Consider the following 15803-nt stretch of genomic DNA (forward strand, 5'->3'; position numbering starts at 1 on the left):
TACTAGCTGTGTTCATTAACCACTGAGCCAAGACAGGAACTCCTTAGATTCCAATTTTTAATTAAAAAAAACCAAAAAACAAAAAACTTGAGATACCAAGACACAATTTTGAGTATCTTTGCTGAACAAATAACTCTAAAGCAAAAACTTAAAAGAAAATGAATTTTTTTAAATTACAAGAGTAATAGCTTTATAATGTCTATAAGAATATATATACAAAATGACTACAAAATGAAGCAGGTAATTAGTTTTTGAAAAAATAAAAAAATTTAAAACCCTAATGTTTCAATGTAAATTGTCATATTTACAAATTTTCAGCAATCTCTGAACAGTTGTTGCAAGAATCTGATATTGAGAGCTGAAAACACTAATATTTAAAAAACACTTTTAGCAGTCAAAACACACGAAAAAAAAAGGTTTTTAATATGACAATGGATTGCTTAATTCACATACTAAATTGCTCTATACAGGGAGATTTCACAATCCAGGAGCCATAGCCATGTTGCTGTAAGTAGGATTTCAACAAAGTTTTAGCTTCTTGATAGGATCCAGACATATGCTACAGAAAGAAAAAATATTAAATTATAGAATATAGGCAGAATTTGGCTTATGAAAAGTAAGTAACCCTAATCTTCTTTAATGTTAAAAACTAATAAAAATTCTTTTGAATTCCCATTTTCCCCAATACTTCTAAAAGATAATTTTTATTCTTTTAAAAAGATTTAAAATTAAAGACTAATCATACTCATTACAGAAAACTTGAAAAATGAAGAAAATAGAAATAAAAATCACTGTAATCCCCAAACTACAGATAACCAACATTAATATTTTGGTTTATTCTCTTTCATATTTTAATAAATGAACATACTGATGAACTTTAAAAAAACAGGTTTATTCAGGTATAATTTGTATACCATAAATTCACCCACTGCAAAGTATTTAGTTTGATATTTTAAAACTAAATTTATATAGGTCTGCAACCATCACCTGCAAAAAGTTCCTCTGCACTCATATATTGTCATTATGGATTCTTAGCCCCAGCCCCAGGCAATCATGAATCTACTTTCTGTCTCTAGAGTTTTGCTTTTCCTAAAAATTTTATAAAAAGTGATTAACACAGCATGTACTCCTTGTTTGTCTTTCTGCCATTTCTAGAGCCGCTCCCGCGGCATAGGGAGGTTCCCAGGCTAGGGGTCTAATCAGAGCTGTAGCCGCTGGCCTATGCCAGAGCCACAGCCAACGCGGGATCCAAGCCACGTCTGCGACCTACACCACCACCGGAACCTTAACCCACTGAGCAAGGGCAGGGATGGAACCCACAACCTCATGGTTCCTAGTCGGATTCTTTAGCCACTGAGCCACGATGGGAACTCTAGCATGTACTCTTTTTTTATCAGGTTTCTTTCAGTTAGCATAACATTTTCAGATTCTTTCATGTTATTTGATTACCAGTTATTTCCTCTTTATTGTTGATTAGTATTTCATCATATGGCTATATCGTAATGTTTATGCTTTCCTGGCTGCTGAACATCAGAACTGGTTCCAGGTTTTGGCTACTATAAATAATAATGCTGTAAACATTAATAAATCAGTCTTGTATGAACCTAAGTTTGTTTCCCCTGGATAGATACCAGGTGAAGTGCTGGATCACATGGTAAGCATAAGTTTATCTCTGAAACAAACATTCAAACTGCTTTCCCAAGCACCTTATACTATTTATACATTCCTGTCAACAGCATGAGAGGTTTCTAGTTTCTTCACAACACTTGGTACAGTTAGGCTCTTGGATTTTAGGTGTGCAGTGGTATCCTACTGTAGTATTTTACTGTGGTTTGATTTTAAGTTTTTATCTCCTGAGCACCTTTTCTATGTGTATCAGTCATTTGTACATATTCTTTACTACTTTGAAAAATTGGGCTGTTTGCCCACTTAATGAGTTGTAAGAGTTCTTTATACTAGATTCAAGATTTTTGTCAAATGTATGATTTGCAAATATTTTCTTTCATTATGTGGCTTGTATTTTCACTTTTTTTAACATGACTTTTGAAATCCAAGTTTTAAAATTTGGAGTCTGTCAATTTTTCTTTTATGGATTGTGCTTTTGGTGTGATATCTAAGAAAAATTTGCCTAAGAAAACAAATTCTTCCTCCATTATCATTGGAAGTTTTATTGTTTTTAGCTCCTTAAGTTTGATGATCCATTTTGAAGTTTTGTATGACTGATACAAGTCTAAGTTATTTTTTTAGCTTGCCCACAGATACTCAAGTCTTCCAGCACACTTTGTTGAAAAGATGTTTTGACCTCCCATTAAATTACTTTGGCACCTTTGCACAAAATCAATTGACCATAAGTGTGTGGGTTTATTTCTAGATTCTTACTCTGTTCCATTGATTTAGTTGTCTATTATCATATCAATACATTGTCTTGATTACTGTGACTTTATAACTTGTTGAAACTAGGTAGGGTAACTCTTACCAATTTTCTTCTTTTGAAAAATTGTTTTGGTTCTTCTATGTCATTTGGATTTACACATCGATTTTAAAATGAGTTTGTCAATTTCTACATAAAACCTTATAGGGATTTTGATAGGAGTTTTCACTGAATTCACAGATTATTGAGACAAGTGACGTTCTAAAAATATTGACTTTCCCAATCTATGAATTTTTCCAGCAATATTTCATCATTTTTGGTGTATATATCTTAGACTTCTTTTGTTAAATTTATTCCTAAATTTATTCTTATGCTCTTGTGGATGAAACTGCTTTCCCAATTTTAATTTTGGAGTGTTCAGTCCTAGTATGCAGATATACAATTTATTTTTCTGTATTACTCTTAAAACTGTGTGCTAAATTCACACAAGATGTAGTTTTTGGCAGGATTCCATAGGATATTGTACATACAAGATCACTTAGAAATAAGAAGAGTTTTTCTACTTTCTTTCTAGTGCAGATGCCTTTTATTTCTTTTTCTTGCCTTGCTGGACTGGCTAGGACTTACAGACTAAAGCTGACTAGATGTGTTAAGAGCAGAATTTCTTGCCCAAACTCTGAGGAAGGAGAAGCCTTTCAGCACTGTCATGTCAACTGCAAGTTTTCATTGATACCCTTTATCTGGTTGAGGAAGTTCACTTCTGTTTCTTATTTGTTCAGTGTTTTATTATGGATAGGTGTTAGATTTTGTTAAACACATTATGTTAATCTATTGAGATAAGTATATCATTTCTGAACTTGAATATATTCACATAATATATCGAATGATTTTCTGATGTTAAATCAACCTTGTATTCCATGGTGTATAATCCCTTTTATATGTTGCTGGATTTGCTTTGTCAATTTCTTAATAAAATTTTGCACTTAGGTTCCTGAGAGATAGTGATTTGTAGTTTTTAATTCTTGCTATGTTTCTGCCCAATTTTGGCATCAGGGTTATTATACCGGCTTCATAAAATGAGTTGGAAAGCGTTCTCTCCTTCTTTTTAAAGAGTTATTTTTAGGATTTTTATTAACTTTTGCTTTCATGTTTGATAGAATTCATCAGTGAAGCCATAACTGCACCTGTGCTTTTCCTTATATAGATAATTTTAATAATTGAATTTCTTTACTTGAGCACAATTCAGATGTTCTATTTAGTCAAATTCTATAATTTGTCTTTCAAGGAATGAGTCCATTTCAGCTAACTTGACTAATTTATTGACAAAAGGTTGTTTGTAATATTTTCTTATAATTTGTTTAGCTCTTTGGGGGCTTCTCTCTCATTCTAAATTTTTATCATTTGTGTTGTCTCATTTCTCAGTATAGCTAAGGGATTATATATTTTGTTGAATTTTCTGAATGAATCAACTTTTGATTTCACAGATTTTTCTACTGATTTCCCTGTTTTCTGTCTAACTTCAAACCTATTCTATATTATATATGCAGCCTTTTGTGTCTGGCTTCTTTCACCTAATGTAACTTAATTTCACTTAATGTTTTCAAGGTTGATCTATGTTGCAGAACCTAACAGTACTTCAGAGTTCCTTTCATGGATAAATGACAGTCCACAGTATGGACATGACACATTTTGTTTATCCATTCATCAGTTGATGAACATTTGGATTGTTTCTTCCTTTTCTGTATTATGAATACTGTTATGAACATTTATGTACAAGTTTTGGTTGGATAAATGTTTTCAATTCTTTTATGCCTATACCTAGGAGTGAAATCCTTAGGTTACAAATAAACTCATATTTAACTTTTCGAGGAACTGTTAAATTATGTTCCAAAGGAGCTGTACCATTCCTACTAGCAATGCATGGTATTTTCAATTTTTTCACATTCTTGACAATACTTTTAAGTGCCATTATTTATTATGGAATATACTAATGTGGGTAAAGAAGTATATCATTGAGGTCTTCACTTACCTTTCTATAATGAGTGATATATTGAATATCATATGCTTATTGGCTATTTTAAAATGTTGTAGAAATGTCTGTTCAAAACCTTTGCTCATTCAAAAAATTTGGTAATGCCTTTTTATTACTGAGTTGCAAAAATTTTTTGTATTCTCTGGATACAAGTCCCTTATTAAATATCTGATTTGCAGATTTCTTAATGATAGTTTTTGAAATATAAAATTTTTAATTTTAATAAAGTTTAAAATATTTCTCTAATGGATTGTGTTATCAGATCTAAGAAAACTTTTCCTAACTTAGAAATACAAATATTTCCTCCCCTGTTTCCCCCCGAGTTTTACAGTTTTAGCTTTTATTCAGGTCTATCTATTTTGAGCTAATTTTTGTATATGGTATGACACAGAGGTCCAAGTTCATTATTTTCCATAGAGATATTCAGTTGTCCTAGAACTATCTACTGAAAAAGACTTTTTTCCTACTGAATAATCATGGCATTTTGTTAAAAATCAATTGATCTTAAGTGCCAGAGTTTATTTTTGGACTGTCAATTATATTTCATTGATCTACAAACATGTTTATGTTAATACTGGTATAATACTATCTTGATTATTATGGCTTTGCAGTATGCTCTGAAATCAGAAAGTATGAATTCTCCAACTTTGTTCTCTTTCAAGATTGTTTTGGCTATTTTGGTTTGGCTTCGATTATTGCTAATGAGAAATCAGTCTTCAAATGCATAGGGCATGGTTGATGTTTTCACTCTGGCTGCTCTCAAGATTTTCTTTTTGTCTTAAGTAGTTTGATATGATGTATCTAGGTGTGAATCTTTATTTATTTATTTTATTTCTTGAGGTTTCCTGAGCTTTTTGGATCTATTAAAGGTTTTCACCTAATATGTGGATTTTTTTCAATGATTTCTTCAAATATTTTTTTCTGGTGCTTTTTCTCTCTCCTTTTCCTCTAGGATTCCTAGTATACATTAGTTGGTACACTTAATGCTATTCCAGAAATCTCTGAAGCTCTGTTAATTCTTCTTTAATTTGTTTGCATTGTGTCCTTTAAAATAATTTCTTCTTACCATCTTCAAAGTCCATTGATATTTTTCTGCAATCTCAAAGGTACTACTGAACCCATTTAGAGAATTATTCACTTTAGTTATTACATGTTGTTTCAATCCTAGAATATTCATTTGGCTTTTTTTTTTTTTTGTAGTTTCTATTTCTTTACTGAGATTACCTATTTACTGAAACACTGTTATATTTTCCTTTAACTAGTGAACATATTTATAACAGCTGCTTTGAAGACTTTCCTGTAGTCAAGATTGGAATCTATTCAGAACCAGGTTCTACTGAATTTTATCATTTAAGTAGAGATTTTACTTTCCTGTTTTTTAAGTATCCCATAATTTTTGGTTGAAAATGACTTTTAAGATGATATAGCAACTCTGGATTCTGTTTTATTTTTCTAAGTTTTTTTTTTTTTTTTAGCTTGCTAAAACTGTGACCTCTGTTTTCCCTATGATGTGCATTGTCTTTTCCCAGTTTTTTAATGTTTTAGCCTGGCTTCCTATTGGTTACCCCACATATCTGCATAACATAGTGATAAAGCAAGTAGCTTAGTGATAGGAAAATAATTTCAGTAGACATTATGCTCAAACACCTTATAGCTATAAACCTTCCACCTTCTTCTGATCAATTCGTTTGGGAAAGGGTAGGTGGTAGAGTGTATTTAATGTTGCAGATAGTTCTATTTCACACTTTCACTCTTTACTGGGCTCCCTTGCACATCAATGCAATTTCTCAGTCAACCAAGGATACAACGAGAATTTCTCTCACCTCTTCCATGGCTCTTTCATTTCCAAAACCTACATGTTCAGTTACTATTTGGTATACCATTTGCCCCAAAGAGGACTGAAACTTTAGGCTGGCAAAGTTACTGTTTCCCCCATTTATCTCCCTACCTGATTTGGCACATTTGGCTAAAAAAGCCATAATTTCTCACCCTCTGCCCCCAAATTCAGTTCAACCCTGTAGTAGGAAATATACTACTTTTGGTGGTATCCCCAATCTGATAAAACTACAGTTCCTGCCATTTGAAGTAGCTGAGAGGAAGGAGAGAAAATAGGAACAACGTTGGGCAAAGATGCCAGAAACTCCTATTGTTCTTACCTCAAGTTCTTCAAGTTTTCCAAGAATAGACACTTTTTTTTTTTTTTTTTTGGCTGCACCCATGGCATACACAAGTTCCTGGGCCAAGGATCTAACCCAAGCCACAATAGCAACCAGAGCCACAGCAATGACAACACTGAGTCCTTAACCACTAGGTCACCAGAAGACTCCCAAGAATATATGTTTTTTCAATGTGTTTTCCAGAGTTGTGGAAAGGTTTTTTGGGTTTTTTTTTTTTTGACATTTTTTCCAACTGTATACTTTTTTTTTTTACAGAGATGACTTTGAAACCTCTTTATGTCATCAAAACCAGAGATTGCTTAGATAAGCTTTTATACTTAAAAACATGTATACATACAAACAAACCTGTATGTGATATCACTTGCTTTAGAGGCTGGAATTATACAGTTTGAACATTCAGATATTGGTTAAATTAAGAGATTTTCATACAACATTATACTGTTTACTGGAACTGAAATTAGGTTATCAGAAACAATTTGTATTTAATAACTTGATAACATGGATATATCATCTTATGACATGGCTCAGGTCATAGTATGTTGAATGAAAAAAGACAGATTAAAAGCATCTAATATGAGCTTAATATTTTAAAATATATGCATATACAAAAAAACATGACAAGAAACTGAAATAACATGCTTACATTACAAAATTAGGAGTATTATATTTGAATAGTACGTAACATTATATTATTTCCCTTCTGTACTTTTTTTTTTTGTCTTTTTGCATTTCTTGGGCCGCTCCCGTGGCACATGGAGGTTCCCAGGCTAGGGGTCGAATCGGAGCTGTAGCTGCCAGCCTACGCCAGAGCCACAGCAACGCAGGAGCCAAGCCGCATCTGCAACCTACACCACAGCTTAAGGCAATGCTGGATCCTTAACCCACTGAGTGAGGCCAGGGATCGAACCTGCAACCTCATGGTTCCTAGTCGGATTCGTTAACCGCTGTGCCACGACAGGAACTCCTCCCTTCTGTACTTTTAAAAAATTCTGAATTTTCTACTTAAGCATTATGTTTTTAATACTGACAAAAGAATAAAAATATTTTTAAAGATAGTAAAAGGCTATTTACATCGCTCAATTAATCCCAAATCATATATGCAAATTAAAGGTGTTTCACAATTTTAAAATAAGCAAATTAATATGTATGAATATACTAATGTATTATTTTAGAATACTTTAGTGCTACAATTAGCATAGTCAGTTTCATGCACAGAAGAAATCTTACTACCATTTTGTCTCTCTGGGTATAACAGTAGATTTTGAGCAGTATTGTCAAAAAAGGTACATACCATACTGAGGTAGTTACTTTAAGTGGCAAAACATATCCAATTTCTGGCATATTCATTTAAAAATTGATTTTATCACTACATGGCAGTGTCTTATTTTCAGCAACTATTTAACCAACTTTTGCTATGTATCATCATCATATTACATTATTATTCTTAAATTTTTATTTCAATGATCAACTTCATTTCTTTAGAGACTTACCTTAGCTGCATGATATGAACTAGCTTCAAGTAAATCTTCTTTTTTAGCTTCTTTGGCAAGCAGGTTAAATCGACTTAGCATTGCAGCCTTACAAAGCCGACTTGCCATTGACACACCACTTTTAAATGGGGAACTAAAGTAGAAAGGAATGAAACATTCACTAATCATTATTCAATGATTTATGTTGGCAATTGCAGGGATTAAAATCAGCACAGAATCTACAAATATTTCTCAATTATGTGCAGTGCATATAATGAAGTTCTTTACAAAAAATTATTCTGAATATTTAACTGCTTTCTAAGCTAATTTCTTTTATAAAATTATAATTTATCAAAATATTGCATTAAAATTAAAGTAGAAATGGATATTTGGAACAATTCTATTGTTTGAGGCAAAATTAATCCATGGTGATCCAAATTAAAAGAGTGGTTCTAACAGGGCTTGACCAGAAGAGGGCACAGAAATATTTTCTGAGATGAAGAAAGGTATATGGTTACAAAGGTATATAAATACATCAAAAACTCATTAAATTATACAGTGCATTTAATTGTATGTAAATTCTGACTCACTACAAAAAGTAAAATATATACACTCACCTCATTGCCCACCATATATATATGTGTATGTACGTGCATGTAGATATACATTTTCTTTTTTTTTTTTTGGTTCCGTCCATAGCATGCAGAAGTTATCTGGCCAGGTATCAAACCCATGCCACAGCAGCAACCAGTGCCACAAGCAGTGAAAACACCAGATCCTTAACCTACTGAGCCACCAGGGAACTTGAGTTTTTATGTTTCTAATAAAAGTCCACAGATCATGAGCTTTCTTGCTATTTTAACTCTATCCCTTTATTATATCTTTTCGCTAGTTGTTCCTGTGACAGATGACAAAAATTGCCAAATCCTGTATCACTCCCTGTCTCCATGCTCTTTAGAATGTATTTTTTCAGATTCTCCTATCACTAACTATAGTTGATTCCTCCTCCCCTTGAATTTGGGCTGCTTTTGTGACTTGTTTTGGTGAACAAAATAGATGCCAAGCCAGTTCCAAGCTTGGCCCTCAAGAGGCTTTGTGTCCTCATTTTTTTAGGACCCTTTTTCTGCCATGTCGGGCCAGTTGAGACTGGTATACTAGAAGATGAGAGAACACATGGACCAGAGCCCAGCTGTCTCTCTAAGACCAGCCAAGATGCCCTTTAGATGATCTAGAGTTGACTCCAGACACATGAGAGAGCCAGACCAAATCCAGCTCAGCTGACCTATGGTTGTTGTTTAAAGCTGCTAAGTTTTGAGATAGTTTATCGGCAGCAATAGTTAACATAACACTCCTGTAATGAAAGGTTCTGATCTCTGTATATCAATTTTCCATCATGACTTTTTTTGTGGTGGTGGTTTTTCAGAAATTTTTCACAAAAAAATGATACCATGTGTAAAGAGTCATAATTTGCATTTTTCACAAATAAAATGATACCATATATAAAGGGTCATATTTCACCTTCTCCTTTCCAATATTTTCTCTAATTTCTTTCTCTTGTTGAAGTGCATTAAATGTTAATGGCAATAACAGTAAACAATCATTCCTTGTTCCAAATGTTAGTATAAATGACTGAGATTTCACCATTCATCATGATGACGCTTTTGGACTAATAAAGATACATTTTACCCTTTACAAAAATATCTATTCCTTTTTTTATTGAGTATTTTTATTTAGAATAGTTGTAGAGTTGTATTATATGCCTTCTTAGAATTTACTGAGATGAATATATGGTGTTTTCCCCTAGATCAATTAATAAGACCAATTATATTAGTAAGAGTTTCTAATTTGGTATTATTTTTATTATGGTATTTTCCTTGAATTTCCAGGCATTTAAATTTTTAACATTATTCATTATTCCATTATAAAGAGATGTTCACGCTAAAAGAAGGATTTTAGTTTTACTTGATAATCAATGCCAGATATATTACAAAAAAAAGGTCTAAAAGGCACAACATACTATGGACAAGAACAAAGGGTTTGGAAATAAAATGCCCAGATTAGAATCCTAGCTGTGTCACTTAATAGTTGGGTAACTTTAAGACATTTAACCTAGCTTAAATCTCAATTTCTTTTTCTATAAAAACACAACAGTATCACCTAACCTACAGGGTTTTTAATAAGAAGGTAGTATAACATAGTACAACAGTTCTCATACTCAAGTGCACATAAACAATATTTGGGAAAAGTTATCCAAAATACAGATTTCTAAACCATAAATTCAGACATACAGATTCAGTAGGAAAAACTTAATTTTTAAAACAAATAAATTATATAATTCTAATGCTAATGATCATTTGAGAAACAAAGGTGCTGGAGACCGATGTTCAATGTTGGCTCCATCACTTTCTATGTAACTTTGATAAGTTATATAACTTCTGCAGGCCTGTCATCTTAACAGAAAAAAAGTTTATAATGCCTGCAACATAGTCATACTCAATTATAACTATTATTATTTACTCAGAATTCAAAAAATTGTATTAAAAAATTAAAAGTTTTTTAAAAAATTGTATTAAAATGTGTTCTTAAGTAATATGTGATTTCTGAAGAAATGAGTAATGCTCACCTTTCAGTGATCTTTCCACTTAGGCCATCCACAATCTCCAAAGAAATGTCCCCTTGTGCCCAATTCACACTCAGGGATTTATATTCCAAGTTTGTTTGCAATTGATACGCAGAAGGTACTAAACTAATATGAGGTCTGTTGACCAAGTAAAACATCGGAAGTTTTGAAGTGAGTGCATCATCAACACGTTGCTTTATAGCAATTTCTAAGCCTCTGGTATCACTGCAATTCCCATCACCTAGAGAGCAAAAACAAAATACTCAGAAGTTCAATATCAAAGACTACACAATATGATAATAAATAAATAATTGTAAATATTCTTCTTTACCCGGTAAGCTTTTCTTTCTTATTTCTATTCTCTTATTAGCCACTTCTAGAATTTTTACCAGAACCAAGACAAGGTAATAACAGAACTTCCATTCGAAAAAGAATCTTCTACAGAAAATAATGAATTGATATTCCAGTGAATAAAAAAGAAAAAAGCCAGAGCTGACCAGAAACAAATCAATACTTTTACAGGGTTCTGCCAAGGAGAATTGGCTTTCAGTCTTGATTTCTGAAATTACAGCATGAAACCAACACATACTGTAGCAGATATATGTGGCTCAGAGATAGCTGATTAAAGTATGTTATTTTTCCACATCTGAGAGCCACATATTGCAACTGTTCTAGTACCAAATATTACAGTTTCATAACACAAACTAAAGAATGACTATTTCTGATTAAAATTGTGGCCAATGCCAAAAACTTTGAGTTCTCAGTTTAAACTATTGAAGAGAGCTAAAAAAAAAAATGCAGTGTCATTAGTATAAAATAATAGGCTGCATCAAACTTGAAACAGAAGTTAGAGAATAGTCAATTCCTATTTAAAAATTAGTAATTCCAAAGCAGATCTCTTTCCTCTTCAGAGGGTCTGAAGTTCTAACAAGCAACTCTTTATAATGTCACTAGATACATTTCACAAAGTTTTGTGTTTACATTATTGGAATTGTTGAGATGGTTACATAGCTTACATTCATTATGATTATTTGGGAACTATAAAATGATGTAAAAAGAATATGATTTGCTTTTAACACTTTTTTTCTAAGCACTCTGTTGAACATTCCAAATCGAGAGATACTGACAAATGAAGGCTAGTTAAATTAAAGATAGACACAGAAAAAAGGTAAGAAATAAGGTCTGAGGATTAGTCATTGTATCTATAATGAACAGAAGACATGGATTCAAAAGAAAATGTCATGTATTACACACTGTGCTATAGACTAAACTTGTCCTCACAAAATTCATACACTGAAACCTAATCCCCAATGTGATTGTATTTGGAGGTGGTCACTGTAAAGTGATTAGGTCATGAAGGTTCAAGCTCTCGTGAATGGGATTGTTGCCCTTACAATAAAAGAGACCCTTACTCCACCATATGAGGACACACTGAAAAGACAGTTAACTTTGAACCAGAGAGCAAGCCCTTGGCAGACACTGAATCTGTCGGCCCTTGATCATGGACTTCCTATCTCTCAGAACTATTGGAAATGTTTATTATTTAATCCAGCCACTCTATGGTTTTTTTTTTTTTTTTTGGTAGCAGCCCAAACAGACTAAGGAATACTGTAATAAGATAATGACACTAGTTGTGCCTAAAATAGCAAAACCACATTTGGAAAAAGAAAGAGACCCTATCAGTAAAACTCCATGTTAAGACTCCCTAAACATCAAACTATTTCACCTAGATGTTTTAACATGGTGGTAGAAAAGTTAATTTAATAGAATAAATCAGGTATGCTAATATTATACTAGAAATTTTACTTTTTTCATTTTTATGTATATGCTTTAATTTTTAACTATATCTGAGGTATGATTCTGATTATATTTTGAGGATAAATCTTGTTTCTAGAAAAATATATCTCTAAAATTATATCATATAATTTCTATTTGATTCATCTAAAATGATTTGAAATAATGACATGAAAGTCAAAGACCAAATCAAACGTTAAATCTTGTCAAAGACTAAATCAAAGGTTAAATCTTATCAAAGACTTTTGCAAACCTGACCTGAGAGGTTTTCATGCAGAGATCATCTCAGGACCTTAGTGTATCATAAATTAATAGAAGTCAACAGAAACAGTTGCTGAAACACATAATATTGGCATACCTCAATTTATTGTATTTTGTTTCACTGCACTTCACTAATATTATGGTTTTCACGAACTGAAGGTTAGTGGCAATCCTGCATTGTCAGATGACAGCACTTTTTAGCAATAAAGTTCTTTTTAATTCAGGTATGTACACTGCTTTTTTAAGATATAATATTGCTGCACACTTAACAGATATTGCATAAACATAACTTTTATATGCATTGGTAAACCAAAAAATTCATGTGATTCATTTATTATAATGTTCAATTTATTGTACTAGTCTTGAACTGAACCCACAATATCTTTGAAGTGTGCCCATATAAACTGAGGCTGCATTAATAAAAATAAAGTGTCTAAATCAAAGAATACAACATTATTGGAGTTCCCATCGTGGTGTGGCAGAAACAAATCTGACTAGAAACCATGAAGTTGCAGGTTTAACCCCTGGCCTCACTCAGTGGGTTAAGGATCTGACATTACCGTGAGCTCTGGTATAGGTCACAGAGGCGGCTTGGATCCTGTGTTGCTGTGGGCTATGGCATTGGCTGGCAGCTGTAGCTCCAATTAGACCACTAGGCCTGGGAACCTCCATATGCCATGGGTGCGGCCCTAAAAGCAAAATAATAATAAAAGAATACAACATTATTGTAGAACAATGCACTGCTCATATCACATGTGGAACATATATTTGATCTGAGGCATTACATTTTAACACTATCACCCATATATTGCAGAATATCTGGAGAAAACAAATCATGCGCCTATGAAACACAAATGATGTCTAGATGGGAGAGGACATAAAGGCAAGAATCATCTCATCTTTGTATTCCTTATGTTCATTCTGTATTTTATATGAATGGTGCCCCTGAGAGTTATGTAATAACATGGCACAGAACCTAGCATATAGTAAGTGGCTCAATAAACACCTGATGAAAAAGGAATATAAAAGACTAGATCATCAGAGAACAGTAATTATCAACTTTGGATGCACATTAGAAGCATTAGGAATTGGGCCATTAGTACCAATTCCATTTCCATATTACTATTATTATTATTTTTGCTTTTTAAGGCCGCACCCACAACACATGGCAGTTCCTAGGCTAGGGGTCAAATTGGAGCTACAACTGCCAGCCAACGCCACAGCCATAGCAATGCAGGATCTGAGCTATGTCAGTGACCTATATACCACAGCTCACGGCAATGCTGGATCCTTAACTCACTGAGTGAGGCCAGGGATTGAACCTGCAACCTCATGGTTCCTAGTCGGGTTCGTTTCTGCTGCACCATGATGGGAACTGCCCACATTATGTTAAACACTCTCTAGCTGAGCATGAAGTGCAACAAGAGTAAAGAATAATAGTTAAAATTTATTTTTGAAGTGTTCTAGTCAGCAGAATTAGTTTAAGAAGAAAAATAAAAGCATTTTCAAAAGTAAACATGCTGACTCAAAGCATTTATTCATACATTTACTCATCTCCTAGTACAAACCAGACCAAGTGTGGCAAAGCACCTCCTTTCAAGAGTGTCAAGTTTAACAGATACAGTGCTCTAATTATTTCCTACTCACTTCACAAATCCAAAGGATCTAAATCATAACCAAATGTACAAAAAAAGCATAAAACTAGGAAAGAACCAAAATGGGCATTTAATATTTTTATTAATTCAGGAATAACTAAATATATTATAAACTTTTATTTTATTTATTTAATTATTTATTTTTGGTCTTTTTGCTATTTCTTTGGGCTGCTCCCGCGGCATATGGAGGTTCCCAGGCTAGGGGTCGAATCGGAGCTGTAGCCGCTGGCCTACAACAGAGCCACAGCAACACGGGATCCGAGCCGCGTCTGCAACCTACACCACAGCTCACGGCAACGCCAGATCCCTAACCCACTGAGCAAGGGCAGGGATCGAACCCGCAACCTCATGGTTCCTAGTCGGATTCGTTAACCACTGCGCCACGACGGGAACTCCTATAAACTTTTAAATTTGACAAGTTCAAATAAACATCTTCCAAAAGAAAGAGGACAAACTGAATATTGTGCAAACAAAGGTGTAAGTTCAAGACAGAATACATGTAAGTGAATTGCCTGACTTAAAACATTAATTCTCGGGCTCCTGACGAGATGACAAAAGTCATATTATACCAACTGTGATTACAAGTTACCCATACAACAAAAACCTCAACAAAACAGTGGATCGGAATTTTACATTATATAAAGCTTCACGCATGCAAAATCTGATTTTATGCTGATAAAGCATAATTATTGAAAGAGGCCAAGAGGTACTGAAATTCCACTCACCAACAAGCATACTGTTGATATAAACTGGTTGTATAAAGTGACTCAGCAATGCTCCCTGCACACCAAGCACTTCCCATCTTGTCAATTTGTCACTTGAGGACATACTGCTTATTCTATTAACAACATCTGTAGGACAGTAGACAGTCAGATAAATTTTGCCTTCAACAGCCACGTGGAGACTCAGTTCTTCATTGGCTTCAAATGCAGATACAGAATGTGGATTAAGACGTCTAGAGAAAGAAAATAGTTTCTTCCTTTAAAAAACAAAGCTGACAAAGTAAAATCTACATGTACCTAAGAATTGTTCTCAAGCATATTTAACTCAGCAGTATACATTTAATTTCAGTAACAGAAATGGATGCAAACCCAAAGCAAGGTAAGATGGAGTGACTTCATTCCACAAGATTAAAAACAAAGAGAAATTAACAACAACATTTAGAGTGTTTGGCAAGAATAAATTTCATATTATTATCATTCTTTACATTCCTTGAAATCAAAGGGAAATCTAATTTTTGTCCCTATCATAGTTTGTGAATTATTTCCTTTCTCCATATAAAAAAAATTTAGACTACAAAATGAGGGAATGAAATAAAGAAAAGCAAAAATTTGTATTCAAGATTCATTTACAGTAAAATATGTGAAAACAACAGAATCTAAAATTACTTTTCTTAAGTTTTTTCTCTAGGAACACTCATTACC

At 33.2% G+C, this 15803-nt stretch overlaps 1 protein-coding gene across 2 annotated transcripts in view; it reads right to left on the reverse strand.

Moving 5' to 3' along the window:
* Positions 1 to 402: 402 nt before the first annotated feature.
* The window catches only part of ADAD1 (adenosine deaminase domain containing 1), a 40035-nt gene continuing 24634 nt past the window's right edge, over positions 403 to 15803 (reverse strand). Inside the window, exons 8-11 of one of the 2 annotated variants that reach the window (XM_047799051.1) lie at positions 15105 to 15334; positions 10673 to 10910; positions 8071 to 8203; positions 403 to 559 (exon numbers count right to left, since the gene is read on the reverse strand). In XM_047799051.1, coding sequence (XP_047655007.1) covers positions 446 to 559; positions 8071 to 8203; positions 10673 to 10910; positions 15105 to 15334 — 715 coding nt within the window. In that variant the 3' untranslated portion in view covers positions 403 to 445. The remainder of the gene's footprint in view (positions 560 to 8070; positions 8204 to 10672; positions 10911 to 15104; positions 15335 to 15803) is intronic. The other variant, XM_047799053.1, reaches the window with a different exon arrangement.

The sequence above is a fragment of the Phacochoerus africanus genome, chromosome 10 (assembly GCF_016906955.1).
Source record: "Phacochoerus africanus isolate WHEZ1 chromosome 10, ROS_Pafr_v1, whole genome shotgun sequence".
In the NCBI taxonomy this organism is placed as follows: domain Eukaryota; kingdom Metazoa; phylum Chordata; class Mammalia; order Artiodactyla; family Suidae; genus Phacochoerus; species Phacochoerus africanus.